We start from the raw sequence: 14,958 nt of genomic DNA on the forward strand, positions 1-14,958 counted from the left end.
CTAAAGGCCAGGTTCACTCGATGCCCAAGTTCCATCTCCTTTCCAAAGCTCTCTCTACCCTATTCTTTTCTTTAGCTGCCACCGCACTGAGGTTTAGCCCCTCTGTTGCTTGTGGTTTCGTCTTCCCAACTAGACTGGCAGCTCCTTGAAGGCAGAGTTCCTTCCTGTCTTAGGCCTCTTGTATACACCTTACAAGAACAGCAAATTGGCCCATCAGCAGCCACTCCAAATTGTTTAGGGCCCTATTTTGAAAAGTGTTTCTCACATTTAGGATCACCAGGGAGCGTGAAAAACCCAAAGCAACACTAGCAGATGAGAAAAGATGGATGCCAAGATGCTCACCTCTACCACTTTGTTTTCTAGATTAGCTTAAATTGGTCACAACAGGAATGTAATAAAGTGTCTAGGAGATGTGAGAAACCGTGCCTCAGCCTGCCCACTGGGGCAGCCACGATTCCCCCAGTACCTCCTAAAAGTTGGCACATGCTGCTCCTCTGCTCAAAGCCCATCAACCGACAAGCAGAAGGTACATTCCCCTCCAATTTTTCAAATTAGTAATCACTATTTCCACAATGTTTGTCTGTAGGACTAAATAAAAACTTCAAAGAATATGGATTCCTGTAAGGCCCTAAAGCCTGGCTGCCTTGAATGACGCTCTTCTTATTCTTTGTGCAGAAAAAAATGTACCAGAGATGGCAGATTCTTACTGACAGTCACTGGCAGCACAGTCTTGAGTTTTAGTAAGAATTTAAAAATCTTAACATTTCAGAGAGGATTGGAAAGCCTACCTAGAAATGACACCCTTCTACATTTCCAACTTAAACACATCCACATACCTCACTGCACACACACCCTGACGACATGCAACTTGGTAGCATAGTGAGCATCCTTTATTTTCACTATTTGTAGAAAACTGGCATTTAGATTTCAAAATTTGTATTACAAAATTACCAGCAGCAGTTTTAAGCATTTCAATAATGCTTATGAACTCCACTTTGCTGACACAAAGCTATTATTCCATGTTCAAAAAGCAGGACTTGTCCTAAGTGGGCATATTATACATTCTATAGATATGTAGGCCACATTGCTCAGGACCCATTTGTGACTGTGTCTTCTTCCATCTCTTCTTCACCATCATCAGTGGGGCCTAAAGAAAAACACAAAGCCAGAAGTCATATCAGTTTGAGAGAACGTGCTCACTCAGTGTGTCAGTGCCCACTGACGAGGCTGCTGCATGCTAGGCCCTGGACTAGGTACAAAACCCAACAGCAGCTCCCGCCCTCGAGGAGCTTGCAGTCCGAGACCCTCTGCCTTTGGCAGGTATGGGAAGGAATGGGCAATTCCTAAGGGAAAGGGTCACAAAGTTGTTTTATCAAAGTCAAACTTGTTGCCTGCCATTCTAACCCATTTTGGTTGAGCTGATAATACATTTTTTATGAAGGTAAAAACCTTATACTTTGTGTTTTGTTCTTGCCACTACCACGGGCAAAGAAACTGTGAATACTCAAAAAACAGCTGGATACTTACTACATGCCAGATACTGGGAATAGTGAGTCAGTGACTTTATTGTCTCTAAATTAGGAAAAATATGGCAACAAGCAAAAGGTTCTAACATTTGTTCAACAACTTATGGCAGATAATCTGGTCAATATATTCTGAAAAAGGAAACTGTTTTAATGCCATCAGTGTCTGGGAAAATTACTCATGTTTAAGCTTCTTGTTTCTACAGTTAGACGCAAATATCAGATTTCTAGATACAAAACTACCAAGAAAAAATGTCACTTGGAGGCCTGGGCCCACTGAAATCTAGAGTGCCACAAACAATTTCTGCCTTCCTCTCCCCGGGGTGCTTTCATACTACATTTAAAATCCCCAGAGATCCTAAGATTCTGTCATATCACAGTCACAAGGAGCAATTTTGACAATGCCTCCTCCCCCAACCTCGGTCACCACCGAGCCTTGGAAGCCTCAATAGACTGCTCATGTTCTCAGGACTAAAGACCTAACCTGTCGCAGGCCACAGTGCCCTGCATGGCCTGGCGCACGCTTACTCTGCCGGCTCATCTCACCACATTCTCCTTGTGCCTCGAGCTTCACTCACACTGGCCTCTTTTGGTTCAAGTGTGCAAGGTTCCTTTTCACCACAGGTTTTTTGTCTGTGGAGTTCACTCCCCCTAGAATGCGGCTCTGCCTTTGTTTACTTCAGTGGTTCTCAAACATTTTAGTTTTAGGACCCAAAGAGCTTTTGTTTATATAGATTACATTTATTGACAGTGTATTAGAAATTAAAACAATATTTTAAAAAACAGTAATTCATTAAAACAATAAATCTATTACATGTTAACAATTATATTCCTATAAAACAAAAATATTTAGTGAGAAGGTTGGCATTTTATATTTTTGCCTCTGTAATGTCTGATGAGTAGCTGTCAGCTGGACTCTTGTATTGCCTTCATTGTTCCACCTGTTGCAATTTGTTGTTTTTACTGAATGAAGAAAATCAGCCTCACACAGATATGTAGTTAGAAAAGGGATGAGTATTCTGATAGCCTTTGCAGACAGTTGCAAATATTCTTTTTTGATATTATGCCAAAACTTGAAAAAACTGGTAGTTTCTTAAGGTTACTTTGTAATGTGGAGTCTGAAACCTTATCAATGAACCTGTCATACTCTCTTACTTGAAAATCCATTGGTCTATCTTGTACTTTGAAGGGACTGTTTACACACGCATGATTTCCTAATATCATTTGGAAAACCCTGGTTCACTGAGTTACGCAGATCTTCCAAATGTTGACTCATTTCATTATACACTATCGAAAAAATCATATTCATCAATATCACCAATTTCCTCAGAAAAGTCTGTAAGTTTGGGAATCTGTGAAGGTAACAGTTGTGGATAAAAGTTTTCCAGTTCTTAATTTTTGCTTGAAATCTGGAATTTTATCACTGATAACCAGCACCATTAGTTGTTTTCCTTGAAGTGACAAGCTCACTTCATGTTTGAGAAGATGCCTGCCCCTCACTTGAAACAAGTGCACAAGTGCATGGAGACAACCATCCACCTTACATATGCAGAAGTGCTCCACGCACACCCCATTTTCTGTCTCAAGGATATCAAAAAGATGTGCATGCAAGGGGTGACATTTAATAAAGTTAATAATTCTCGTTCCTTCACGAAGGACATTCTTAAGCGAAACTCGTGTGTATCTTACTGAGAGAGTGCGCAGCAGTTGAGAATATGACAACTACTAATATCCTTCGGGCCAACGCCTTGACCTGCACAGAGGCGCCAGCTGTTTTACCCACCACTGCTCTTCCACCATGAGTGCAAATGTTAATATGATGAAAAAAGCAAACAATGCCTTGGTGTTGTTATAAAAAGTTTTGACCTTACAGACTCCCAGGGGTTCAAGGACCACACACTGAGAATTGCTGGTCTAATTAATGTCTTACTCATTTCTAGCTTCAGTTCAAACACTATTTCCCCAGGGAAACTTTCCCTGAGTTGCCAGTCTAGGTAGAGGTCCTAGTTACATTCATAACAAAACTTGTAATATGCATTGTTTTGAGTAGTTTTCACTTTATACCGCCAGGGCTCACCATGCTGCCGGACACAAAGTTGGCATTCAAATATTAGAATATCTACCACTTACCAAAAACTTGCTACTCTCAGACCCTGTGCTATCTATGAAGTACCTTACTTAGTCCTCCGAACAACCCTCTGAGGTTGATACTATTATTATCTCAGATTTAAAGATGAGGAAATGGACTTAAGATTAAGTGGGGATTAAGAAATTTACCCAAGGACAGAGCTGGTGAGGCTAAGGCTGTTTGGCTCTAGAGCCTGTATTCCCAACTACTAAGCTATCCTATACACACGCAGGTAAAAGGCTAGACGGTTCCCTCTAGTGTTTGGTTTCACTCCATGGCTACAAAATATTGTTTACTTCAACTTTTACATAAAAAACCCAAGTCCTATGACATAATATTCTATATCAACTAATTTATCTTCACAGAGGATTTAAAGGGATTTGTGTCCATGAGATGGTAATGAAGCACTATGCCAGCATTCCTGAGTCAGAGCATCTAAACTGTTTTGGACTCACTCTGAGTATAACATGAACTGGAAGCACAAAGACAGAACACGGTTTCCTGACCTGATCTGCGTTCTCTGCCAGGTATCTGACCAGCCTGCAACAAGCCCTTCAGCCGCTCCACTTCGGCCAGAGTTGATGCATTTGCTATAGCATTCTGGAGGACAGAAGACATTGGAGATGGACAATTAATTTCATCTACATATCAATCACCCAGGAAACACCTCCAGAAATTCACAGCAACTTTTTGACTTGCAAAATTAAATAGTTGTGCTGGGGAAAGAATTTTATTGGCACAGTGAAATCAACCCAAAAACCAAGTCATTAATTTCCAAAATTGGTAAAGAGATGCAGACCCTCTTTTAAGAGAGCAAATAAACATTGCATATGTTCTGAAACTGTAGCTAACTGAAGTACCTATTTGGAATTATGGTACTGGATAATTTAAGAGGCAATATTATAAAATTAGGATTTCTCACTGATCATCAAGCAGGATCTTTCAGACAGCAAATCTTTGAAAGTAAAAATTAAGGCAAACACAGAGAGCATACAAAGGTAACTAACTGTTCAAATAAACGCCTCCTGGGAAAATGAGAAAGCCCAAAGCTGCCTCTACTTCAACCGGTTCGTGTAATTAATTCAAGCCAAAGCCTGGTCAAATCGTAACTTTAAGCTAGTTTTTCCTTATACAGAAATGCAGCTGCAGTCTAACAACTATGGGGGAAAAATAAGACTGTTCAGAACTTGGTTTATTATATAATTCTGTGTCCTAAAACCAGAGCAGCTCTCTCCAGTCTAAGAGTCCTAACACATTATTACCTTGATCGCTTCAACATCCCCTGGAGATGGCCCACCTTTCTTTTTGTCAGTTGGTAAACCAGCACCTGGATTAAAACTTGGGAGGGGAGGGAAGAACATAACTGTCAAATCCAGACCAAAGGAAATTGCTTCTCTTTTACTTTCAAAAGCTTTTGAAAGTAAATCAACCAGTGTAGTATCTTATCTTTGTTAACAAACTGATACAAAGACTCTCTCCTTCAGAAACACCACCCAGTTCATCTTCCTATAGAGAACGCAGGATGTATACGATAGCACATTAAGACTAAATACTGAAATATTTGCTCTGCTAAATCTGCAGAACTCTCATGTGACGTATGGACCATTGATGGTCACGGATTACCATCACACAAGTTTAACACTGTATTAGTCACAGGTGTTTTGTTTATTGTGTAAGAGGCCAACTGCCAGACAGATAGTGTTTCTGGAGGTGAAGTGGAGAGAAGGTGGATATCCGTATCTTACGTTTTGCTTCTCCTGGCAATATCCTTTGCAAGTTGTGCACCCCGTTTGCCCTTGAACATTTTCTCTGCTTCCTGACGCTCCTACAGTGACACCACACACAGAGTTAATGGAAATAGGAATACCACATGCATTTAGATGCATTCCTCAGAAAACATGGAAAAAAATTCTCCTGAAATACTCTGGGCTGGTAAAAATACCAAAAAGCCAATTTCAAATTAAAAGGAGACACAGTGGTCTTGCCTCTCTGGTGAAGCTCCTGAAGAAAGTTCCCCTTCCTAGTTTCAAGGAGGAGCTCCCAGGGAACTAAGAAAGTTTAAAAAAAAAATAGAGGGGGCTGACCCATGGTCGAGTGGTTAAGTTTGTGCACTCCGCTTTGGCAGCCCAGGGTTTCGCTGGTTTGGATCCTGGGCACGGACATGGCACCGCTCATCAGGCCATGCTGAGGCAGCATGCCACAACTAAAATATACAACTATGTACTGGGGGGATTTGGGGAGAAAAAGTAATTAAAAAAAAAAAAGAAGAAGATTGGCAACAGTTGTTAGCTCAGGTGCCAATCTTGAAAAAAAAAAAGAACTCCCAATAAAGGGAAAATCATTCTAACAATTAAAGCTGCTGAAAAACAAATTATACTCAGCTCCCCAAGGGGAATGTATCTAAGCAGATGGTCTGTTGTTGATAGCGGTCACTGTAGCTCTGAGATAGCACTCCCTCTGGAATTGCCAACACTACATAAGACAGCTTTAACTCAAAGCCCTACCATCAACTCTGCTAGGAAAAAACAAATCTGACTTGTTCTCTCCCACACTGTTATTACAAACCAATGGTAAAACGCATCAGGCAATTTAAAAAATCAGTAACAAAAGCATAAAGGAAAACACAACTCTATAATGACTTACAGCCAACAGAATAATACTTACTTTTAGTTTCACTTTCTGGAAATCCAGTACTCTGACTTGTGGAACTTTATAAATTACATACAGTCTGTAATGCTTCTTATTTGTTACAGGATTTCTTAGAATACTACAAGAAAAAGAACAATATAATGACGATCTTGTTCATAGCACAGCATTCAAGAAGTCCATTTTAATAAAATCTGAGGAGTCCATAAATTAAAGAAAAGTTCACTATTCTTCAGATTTCAATGTCATAAACTTAACACTAGGGAAATTTTAATAGAGCACTGGGCCCAAAGGAAATGTCTTCGCTATTTATTTTAAAAGGTACTTTTTATTAACTGATTGCTTTCATGTAAAGGCTGGTAATGGTGTTATTTTAAAAGACTTCATTGTCATCACCACAAATAATTTCCATACCTTAGATAAGTCAGTGATTTGAGAGATGCCAAAGGGTCCAGATCACCCTGTAAGATAATGGCCAGAGGTAAGAACACGAACACACCATGCTACTTTGATACTGTGAAACGGTGGGTGCCTTTGGAGCAAGGACTCATCTTGTCTTTTATTTTTTTTACTGTTCCAGCACCTAGCACAATACTAACATATCACAGATGCTTAATAAATATCTACTGAATAAACTGGTGAATAAATTTGAGCTTCTTAAACTTAAAATCTTGGTCATAACAGCTTTTGTCTCAACAGCAGAAAAGATTTAAAAAAAAAAAATCTCCTGTAGCACCCTCAAAAGGGCTACTGAGCTTAAAGCAATGATTCAGAAAATAAAGTAATGTGAAAGCTGACGTGACTGGAGTAAGTTATTCACACAGGAACCTCAACCCAGGATCCTGGTGTAAGGTGGTTCTTCCTGCTAGTACCTTTAGGTGCCTGAGAGCAACATAGGCATACCATCTTTGAGGAAGGGCGCCTTTATTCCAGGATCCCCCCAATCTCTTCAAATAATTTTTCAAGGAGAGGAGCAGCACAGTTTAAAAAAAAAAAGACCAAATTATGGGAAGAAGGCAGGTTAGTTTTGAACCTTCCAAAACTGTCCCACAAAACATAGTGCAGGGGCCAGCCCTATGGCCTAGTGGTTAAGTTTGGCATGCTCTGCTTCGGCAACTGGGATTTGGTTCCTGGGTGCAGACCTATACTACTGGTCGGCAGCCATGCTGTGGAGGTCACCCACATACAAAATAGAGGAAGACTGGCACAGATGTTAGCTCAGTGCGAATCTTCCTCAGCAAAAAACTGAAAAACAAAAAAAACAGTGCAAGAAAGACAGCAAAACCAAAAACCTATGGCCAACAGCTACAACTAGATGAAAAGGTATTCTGACAAGAACCTAAAACAGGAACAAGCAGGAGCAAACTACTGTGATAGCTACAAGACTTGCATGGTGACAGCATTTGTGCAGGAAGAAGGGAAAGGAAGGCCAAGAGGCATCCAACAGACCTGAGAACTCTAAAGTGACTGACCAGTTCTCAGTTTGAAAGCAGCAGCCAAAGGAAATGCACATTCCACTGAGTAAAAGAAGTCTGTGATAAGGCCTGAAGAGGCTAGAGCAATTTGGGTCCTCACTCTTAATAATAACCAGAAATTATGTCCTTTCCAGGACAAAGCCCTACACTAGGAGAAACTGCTAGGAACAGAGCTAGACTGAGTAGGACACAGGTGAGAGGGACAATGAGGAAAAGAAGTACAGATAAAAGCAGGGGAGGAGGGGAGTTCCGAAAGTTAGCTGCCATTTTTAAACACCTCCCAAACACCATCAGAAGGAGCTCTAGAGTCTGCTATGGGCACACTGCCACCAAAGGAGGATCCAAAAAGGAACAAAGACAGAAAAGCATCACATGATCTCACTTACATGTGGAATCTAAAAGAAAAATCCAGTCCAACTCAAAGTAACAGAGAGTTGAATGGTGGTCACCACTGGCTGGGGGTGGGGGATGGGGGAAAAGGGGAGATGAGATATTGAGCAGAGTACAAACTTTCAGTTGTAAGGTAAGTTCTAGTATACAATATGATGACTATAGTTAACAATAATATATTGTGTACTTGAAATTTGCTAAGAGAGTAGATCTCAAGTATTCTCACCACACAAAAAAGTAACTATACGAGGTGATGGATATGTTAGTTTGATTGTGGTAATGATTATTTCACAATGCAGACATATATCAAAAATCACACTGCACACTTTAAATATGTACAATTTTTATTTGTCAATCAAACAAAAAAGTTGTCAAAAACAAAACAAAAAGGAACAAAAAATGGTAACTTTTGTTACACACATACAAATTATGTAAAACATAACAATGATGCTTTGATAGGTTTTTTAAAGACAGAATAAATATGTAACAAATTGGGGGGCACATTGAATGTTTAAGGTTGCTGTATTGTTAGGAGGGTAAAGGCACTGGTTACCTTCAAACTTTGATAAATACATATTTTTAATTCCTAAAACTGCTAAGAAGAGAAATAGAGTAAATAATTTCTAAACTATTAGAAGAAAAAAATGGAATGACAAAAAAAGAGAGAGAGAGGGAGGGAGGGTGAGTGCACACAATAGAGGAGAGAAAAAGAAATGCAGAATGGGTGCAACAAATAAAAAGCTCCAGAAATGAGAGAAGATAAATTCAAATATACCAGTAATTACATTAAACGTAAACAGACTAAATACTTCATTTAAAAGGAAGACTTCAAACTGGATTAAAAAAAAATCCTATCATATGCTGTTTTCAAGAGACAAATCTAAAATATAAGGTACAGAAAAGCTGAAAATAAATTTTGGCTGGAAAAAGATTTATCACACAAATACCCACCAAAAGAAAGCTTGTTTTTTTTCTTTAAATGCAAAACGTTCATTACAGAAATGCGAATCATTATTAATCCTGGTAATTTTGTTTTGTTTACAGACTTTTTGGGAGGAAGATTGGCCCTAAGCTAACATCTGTTGCCAATCTTCCTCTTTTTTTCTCCCCAAGCCCCAGTACATAGTTGTATATCCTAGTTGTAAATCCTTCTAGTTCTTCTATGTGGATGGTGCCACAGCATGGTTTGAGAAGCAGTGCGTAGGTCCATGCCCAGGATCCGAACCAGTGAACCCTGGGCCACTGAACGGAGTGTGTGAATTTAACCGCTATGCCACTGGGCTGGCCCCAGAAAGCTTGTTTTGGTATACTACAGCAGATAAAATAGACATTAAGGTAAAAAAGCCCGAATAGCAATAAAAGGGTCACAACACAATAATAAAAATGTTCAGTTCACCAGGAAGATATTAACAATTTAAAATTTGTATATCAAATAAGCTAACCTCAAAATATATAAAACTAAAATTGAGAGAGCTCCAGGGAGACAGTCAAATCCAACACCATGTGAGATTTTAACCTGTCTCTTTCGGTAACTGATAGGATATACACAGCCTTCATCTTCTGCAAACAGCTTTAAATACAATTACAACATACATAAAAATACAAACAGCCCCTATCATGCCACACATTCCCTATGAATGTGTATTTTTGGTTGAATATCTCATATATTTCAGAAAGGACATGGCCTCAGACCAGTGCTTTCTTACTTCTGGAGTCAAGGACTTCCCTTTCAGAATTTGAAGGAAGCTATGGACCGAGTCTACTAGGAAAGGAACAATCAGGGAAACAGAGAAGAGAGGTAAAGGCATAGTAACCCAAAACCAAGTTATATAATATGGACTTAAACATCCAGTGTTTAAGTGAAAAATTTAGGTTACAAAACAATATATAGTATGAGCTCAATTTTGTTAAAAGTTAGACATACAGAACAGAAATTTAAAAAGCATAAAAATGGGTCAAAACAATCATATCTAAGTAGAGAAAATGAAACTTGCCCCTTATCCCATAGGAAAACCAATTCCAAGTGGATCATTGACCTAAATGTGAAGAGTAAAACAGTAATTTCCAGAATAGAATTGTCCAACAAAATTTAATCCATGTCACATATGTAATTGAGCATTTTCTAGCAGCCATAATAAAATAGAAAAAACAAGTGAAACTAATTTTAATTCATCATTATTTAACCTATTGTCCAAAATATTATCATTTGAACATAAATATAAAAAAAATCATTGATAGTTTACATTATTTTTTTGTACTAAGTCTTTGAAATCTGATGTGTATTTTACAGTTCTGGTACATCTCAACTCAGAGTAGCCACTTGTGGCCTGTGGCTATCATACTGGACACTGCAATTCTAGAAAGCAACACAGGCGAGTTTTTTTATAACCCTAGGGTAAGGGAAACATGACAGAACATTAAAAGCACTAGCAACAACAACAACGAAAGACTGATAAATTGGACTATACTTATATTAGGAACTTCTCCATCAAGACACCCTAAGGGACTCAAAAGGTGAGCAACAGAGTGAGAAAAGATATTTCCAACATATATAACTGAAAAAGGCCCAGCTCCTGAATTAAGATAAAGAAAAAGGATGATGAGAAAATTTTCTGGATTTTCCAAATTTTCTATAAGAAGCATGTAGTACCTTTAACTCCTCTCCCCAAATAATTTTTTCCCTGTTCAACTTACCAGTTCCACCAGACTATTGTTGGTGAGAATGAGTTCTGTCAGACAGGGCAGAGCCTGATCAAGTCCCTCACCTATACGGCTAAAAGAAAAACAGAAAGACTCTAAGCAAAGGAGAAAATTAAGTAAGCTGACAATTTTACCTAAGTCCTTGCTCAGAGCATTTCAGACTTCAATGTTAGAAGAACTTCAGAGACCTTTCTTCCAAAACCCTATCTGACAGAGAGAAAATGAGGCACAGAGAGGAAACCTTGTCTGAGGTCACAGGGTTAGTCACAGAAGTGGGATTATTTGACGACCCATGCCTCCCGAAAGTTGCCTGGGACTCTACATCCATTACCACACTGTCTACTGGAAACTAAAAAAGGAGAAACTCCTGCATAGAATAAATTACTTAGCTCACTTCATGACTTCTGTGCAGGTGGCACAGAAATGCAAGTGATTCTGCATTCACAGCTCAGATGCAAGACATACAACTATACCAGAAGGGAATGGTTAACTCATGAGAAATATGCTACTTACAAAAAGCAACTCACCACCCAGTACTTCCTAAAGACATTTTCTATAGACCTTCAATAACTTTGCTCTGATAAAATTTACACAGAGATGATTAAAGAGGGTCCAAAAAAATCTCAATTTCAGTAAGTAATATTCTAAAAACGAGTTGTAAAGAAAAACAAATGGCCGAGGATATGAGGTGGAAAGAGATGCTCAAAAATATAACTGTTGAGCTTTGTATCTTTTTATAATTATTGTTTTAGAAGTCAAACTACGTATAAAGTAGCATGTTTTTAATTTAAATTTGAAGGTTACCATGAATATACAAATATACAAGATTTCTGAAGAGATGCAAGTAAGACTAGACCAATGCCAAGTAAACCTCTGGATCTGTATGGGAAAAGTGCAGCTCATTTCTCATTTTAAGAAGAAATACGTAGCTTTAACTGGCAATACGCACTACAACTTCTTCAGGGAACAGGGCAACATCTACTCTAAGGAGAAAAAATTACTTTCCACTAGCAGACACTTACCATATTCTATTGTTGTTCACTAATAATGTTTTCAGTCTTCTCAACAGAGGAAAACCATCCAGTTTCCTTATTTCATTGTCAGAAAAATCAATAGCATCAAATTGGTCTAAGGTAGCACCTAGATTTTCAATGACAGGAATTTTATACCCTGTAAAATGGAGGGAAGAAAACACACAAGCATTAACCTAATTAAAAGGTATCTTAAAACATTAGCAGTATTTCATGGTAACTTGATTCACAGCTTTTACTTATTCAGAAAGTGTTTACCTAGCACCTAAGCCGTGCCAAACAGTGTGCAAGGTACTGGCACATAAAATGAGGAACAGGAGAGTCACAAGTCCAGCCGCCATGGACCTTACAGTCTAGCAGTGGACATGAAGATAGAGATGACCAGAGGACAAGGGCAACGATGATGAGGACACTTACTAACAGTAATATTGGCAGCTAACATTTGTAAGAGTATTTACAAGGTGCCTCACACCACTGCAAGCAAGGTCCCAGAGCTAGTTAAGTGGCATAACAGGAATTTACACCGTGAGCTGCTTACTGTAGGTGTCCAAGCCTTGTGCATCCTTGCGGACAACAGTTCTCAACCTCTTTTGCATTCCCCCATGCCAGATTCACCGAATTCATCAGGACAGCCTCAGGATGTCAGGACACTCGCTCCTTACTTCACCTCCCCCAGCTCTAATCCAGAGTTGAAGGTCAACGGTTTACACACAATGGTAAATCACCATGCGAACAACTCACTCAAATACTCACTGATTTGTCTAATATAGGCACAATTATTGTGCTAGGTGCAAGGAGAATAAAGAAGTGAACCCAGTCAAAGTTAAAGCACACAACTCGGAGCAGTAAGGGCTACAGCAAGTAAGTGCCGCAGCAAGATAAGTATCCTCAACACTCACGCCCTTCAGACTTAGATGGCAAAGATCAACCTGTGCCAGGAGAGCGAAAGTGGTCAGTTACTCTTGAACTGAAGCTTTCTCTAAGAAACTTAATTTCAACAAAATAAAAGCACTGGGCTTTGTCAGCAAGGGATCCAAGCAGAAGACAGAGCCTATCAATGCTGTTCCTGAGACTGTGTTGTCCCCACGGGAGCAAACCGCAGACCAAGACTGTATTACCTAATCCCCAGAGAGTTTGTTCTTCACATCCCTCCTGAAGTCACCTCCTAAATGCCGATTAGATAGCTGCACTCCCAATTTCTTAGCAAGCCCTACTAAGGTGGAAATAGCTACAGGAATGGGAACAGTGGGGGAGTTTCCACCACTTACACCCGGCACTCGGTGGTGCAAGCCTCGGGAAAACAGTTCACCTCATAAAATGTTTTGATAAAAGGAAAATACCAGAAAATTGAAGTTCAGAAAAAGGAAATATTGAGGAAACAATCGCTTTTGTCCCCGAACATGGTTCCTCTATCATGAGTTAGAGGTAATTAACACGTATTCTAGGTACACTCTCACAAAATCACTTCAACGTATCTACGGAGACCAACCACGCGCTCAGCACTAGAATTACAACCACCAATATAAAGTATGTTTTCCCTGTCCTCAAGCCAAGCGAGGCGTGACTGAGGCCCGTGGGCAGGGAACAGGCAGCAACGCGGGCACGTGTGTGTGAGCAGGCGCGAGCGTCAACAGGAACCCCAGAAGAGTCCAAAGGGTGGCCTGTCGGCCACAACGGCAGGACTCAGGCCGTGGCGCTCCCGGCGCAGCCCGGCTCGGGGGCGAGAACGCAGGCCCGCGGGCGAGAACGCAGGCCCTCGGGCCAAACTCTGGCCCTCGGCGCACGCGGCGGGGCGGGGACCACGAGGCTGCGCGCGGAGGCCCAGACTCACCGCGGAGGTCCAGCTCTCGGTCCCGCACGGCGTTGGTGTACTGCGCCGCCTGCTCGATCAGCTCCGCCGTCAGCTTCACCATCCTGCCGCCTCCGCTCCCGGTGCCCCGGCCCGCCCGCCGCCTCCCGCCAGACAGCCGTCCCGGCGTGCCCCGCGCCCCGCCGCCAGGCAGCACCAATCGCAGCCGGTGCGTGCGCAGCAGCTCGAGGTCCAGGCCGAAGCAATCGAAGAGCCACGCCCCCGGGCGCGTTCCTTTCTAAGGTCCTGGCGCGCGTTGCAGCTGTCTGTGGTTCTGGCTTCTCTCCTGGGTAGTGCCTAGAGTCTGGAGGGCCCCTGATTCCGCACACGCGCGTCTGCTAGTTACACAAAATATGAAAGCAGCGGAGGGAAACTTTCTTATGCATCAGTGCACCTTGAGGTGGGAAGGGAAGCTGTGTCTGTCCGCACTCCACCCAGGAGGGGCAGGCAGCGGTGCGATCCAGTGAAGGACCCAGGACTTCAGGTTCTCGTCTGGATCCTGGGCTTTGGTCCCCGGGATATAACGTAAGAACTAGAGCTGGGTCACCCGCTCCGGGCACAGTCGAGTTTGCAGTTAGACCTGTGGTCTCTAGACACTTAAATATTTATATTGAAGCATGGTATGCAGAAAAGTGCGCATATCACAAGTTCTCAACGTGACAAGTGAGCACACGCGCGCAGCTGCTGCACAGGTCTGGGAAAAAAAAAAAACCCTAATATTTTGAAAGCTTCCCTCTGCCCCCAAAGGCAACCGCGAATCCAAAACCATACATTAGTTTTGCTGGCTTTTGATGTAAATAGAATTCTACAGTATGCTTTTGTACCTGGTTTCTTTGGCTCTAAATATAGAGCCACAATATCTTATGCCTGGAATCTATCCAGGTTGCATGCAGCGATGGTTTGTTTATTTTCGCTACTGTATAGAATTCCATTGAATATCTTACACAGTAACTTATCCATTCTGCTGTTGATGGACATTAGGGCTGTTTCCAGTTTGGGGCTATTCTGAATAATGCTGCTATAAATTTTCTTGTACATAGATCCAATGCACATGTGCCTGAGTTTCTCCAAAAGTGGAACTGCTGGTATGGTATCATCAGTAGGTAATGCCTAAGTTATGCCAAGAGGCTAAAGTAATTGGCACACTCTCTAGCGATGTGTAAGTCTCTTACCCGTTTTCTTCCCATTGAGTTGTCTGCCTTTTTCTTATTGACTT

At 41.0% G+C, this 14,958-nt stretch overlaps 1 protein-coding gene across 1 annotated transcript; it reads right to left on the reverse strand.

Moving 5' to 3' along the window:
• Positions 1-872: 872 nt before the first annotated feature.
• SNRPA1 (small nuclear ribonucleoprotein polypeptide A') lies at positions 873-13,900 on the reverse strand. Its single transcript, XM_001490095.5, has 9 exons — positions 13,725-13,900; positions 11,885-12,032; positions 10,857-10,935; positions 6,712-6,758; positions 6,316-6,418; positions 5,397-5,476; positions 4,914-4,989; positions 4,158-4,251; positions 873-1,147 (listed from the first exon to the last, which is right to left on the reverse strand). Exons 1-9 carry the CDS (start codon positions 13,804-13,806, stop codon positions 1,089-1,091), a joined length of 768 nt encoding a protein of 255 aa, XP_001490145.1. The 5' UTR covers positions 13,807-13,900; the 3' UTR covers positions 873-1,088.
• Between the last annotated feature and the right edge of the window lie 1,058 nt (positions 13,901-14,958).

Source organism: Equus caballus, chromosome 1 (assembly GCF_041296265.1).
Source record: "Equus caballus isolate H_3958 breed thoroughbred chromosome 1, TB-T2T, whole genome shotgun sequence".
NCBI lineage: Eukaryota > Metazoa > Chordata > Mammalia > Perissodactyla > Equidae > Equus > Equus caballus.

Excerpts from the sequence above, each read along its gene's own strand:
- SNRPA1 (XM_001490095.5), bottom strand. The coding sequence starts at position 13,806 with ATGGTGAAGCTGACGGCGGAGCTGATCGAGCAGGCGGCGCAGTACACC. Across the intron at positions 6,419-6,711 it reads AAATCACTGACTTATCTAAG|TATTCTAAGAAATCCTGTAA; the intron begins GTATGGAAATTA and ends TTTTTCTTGTAG. Across the intron at positions 1,148-4,157 it reads TGGCAGAGAACGCAGATCAG|GCCCCACTGATGATGGTGAA; the intron begins GTCAGGAAACCG and ends GTTTTTCTTTAG.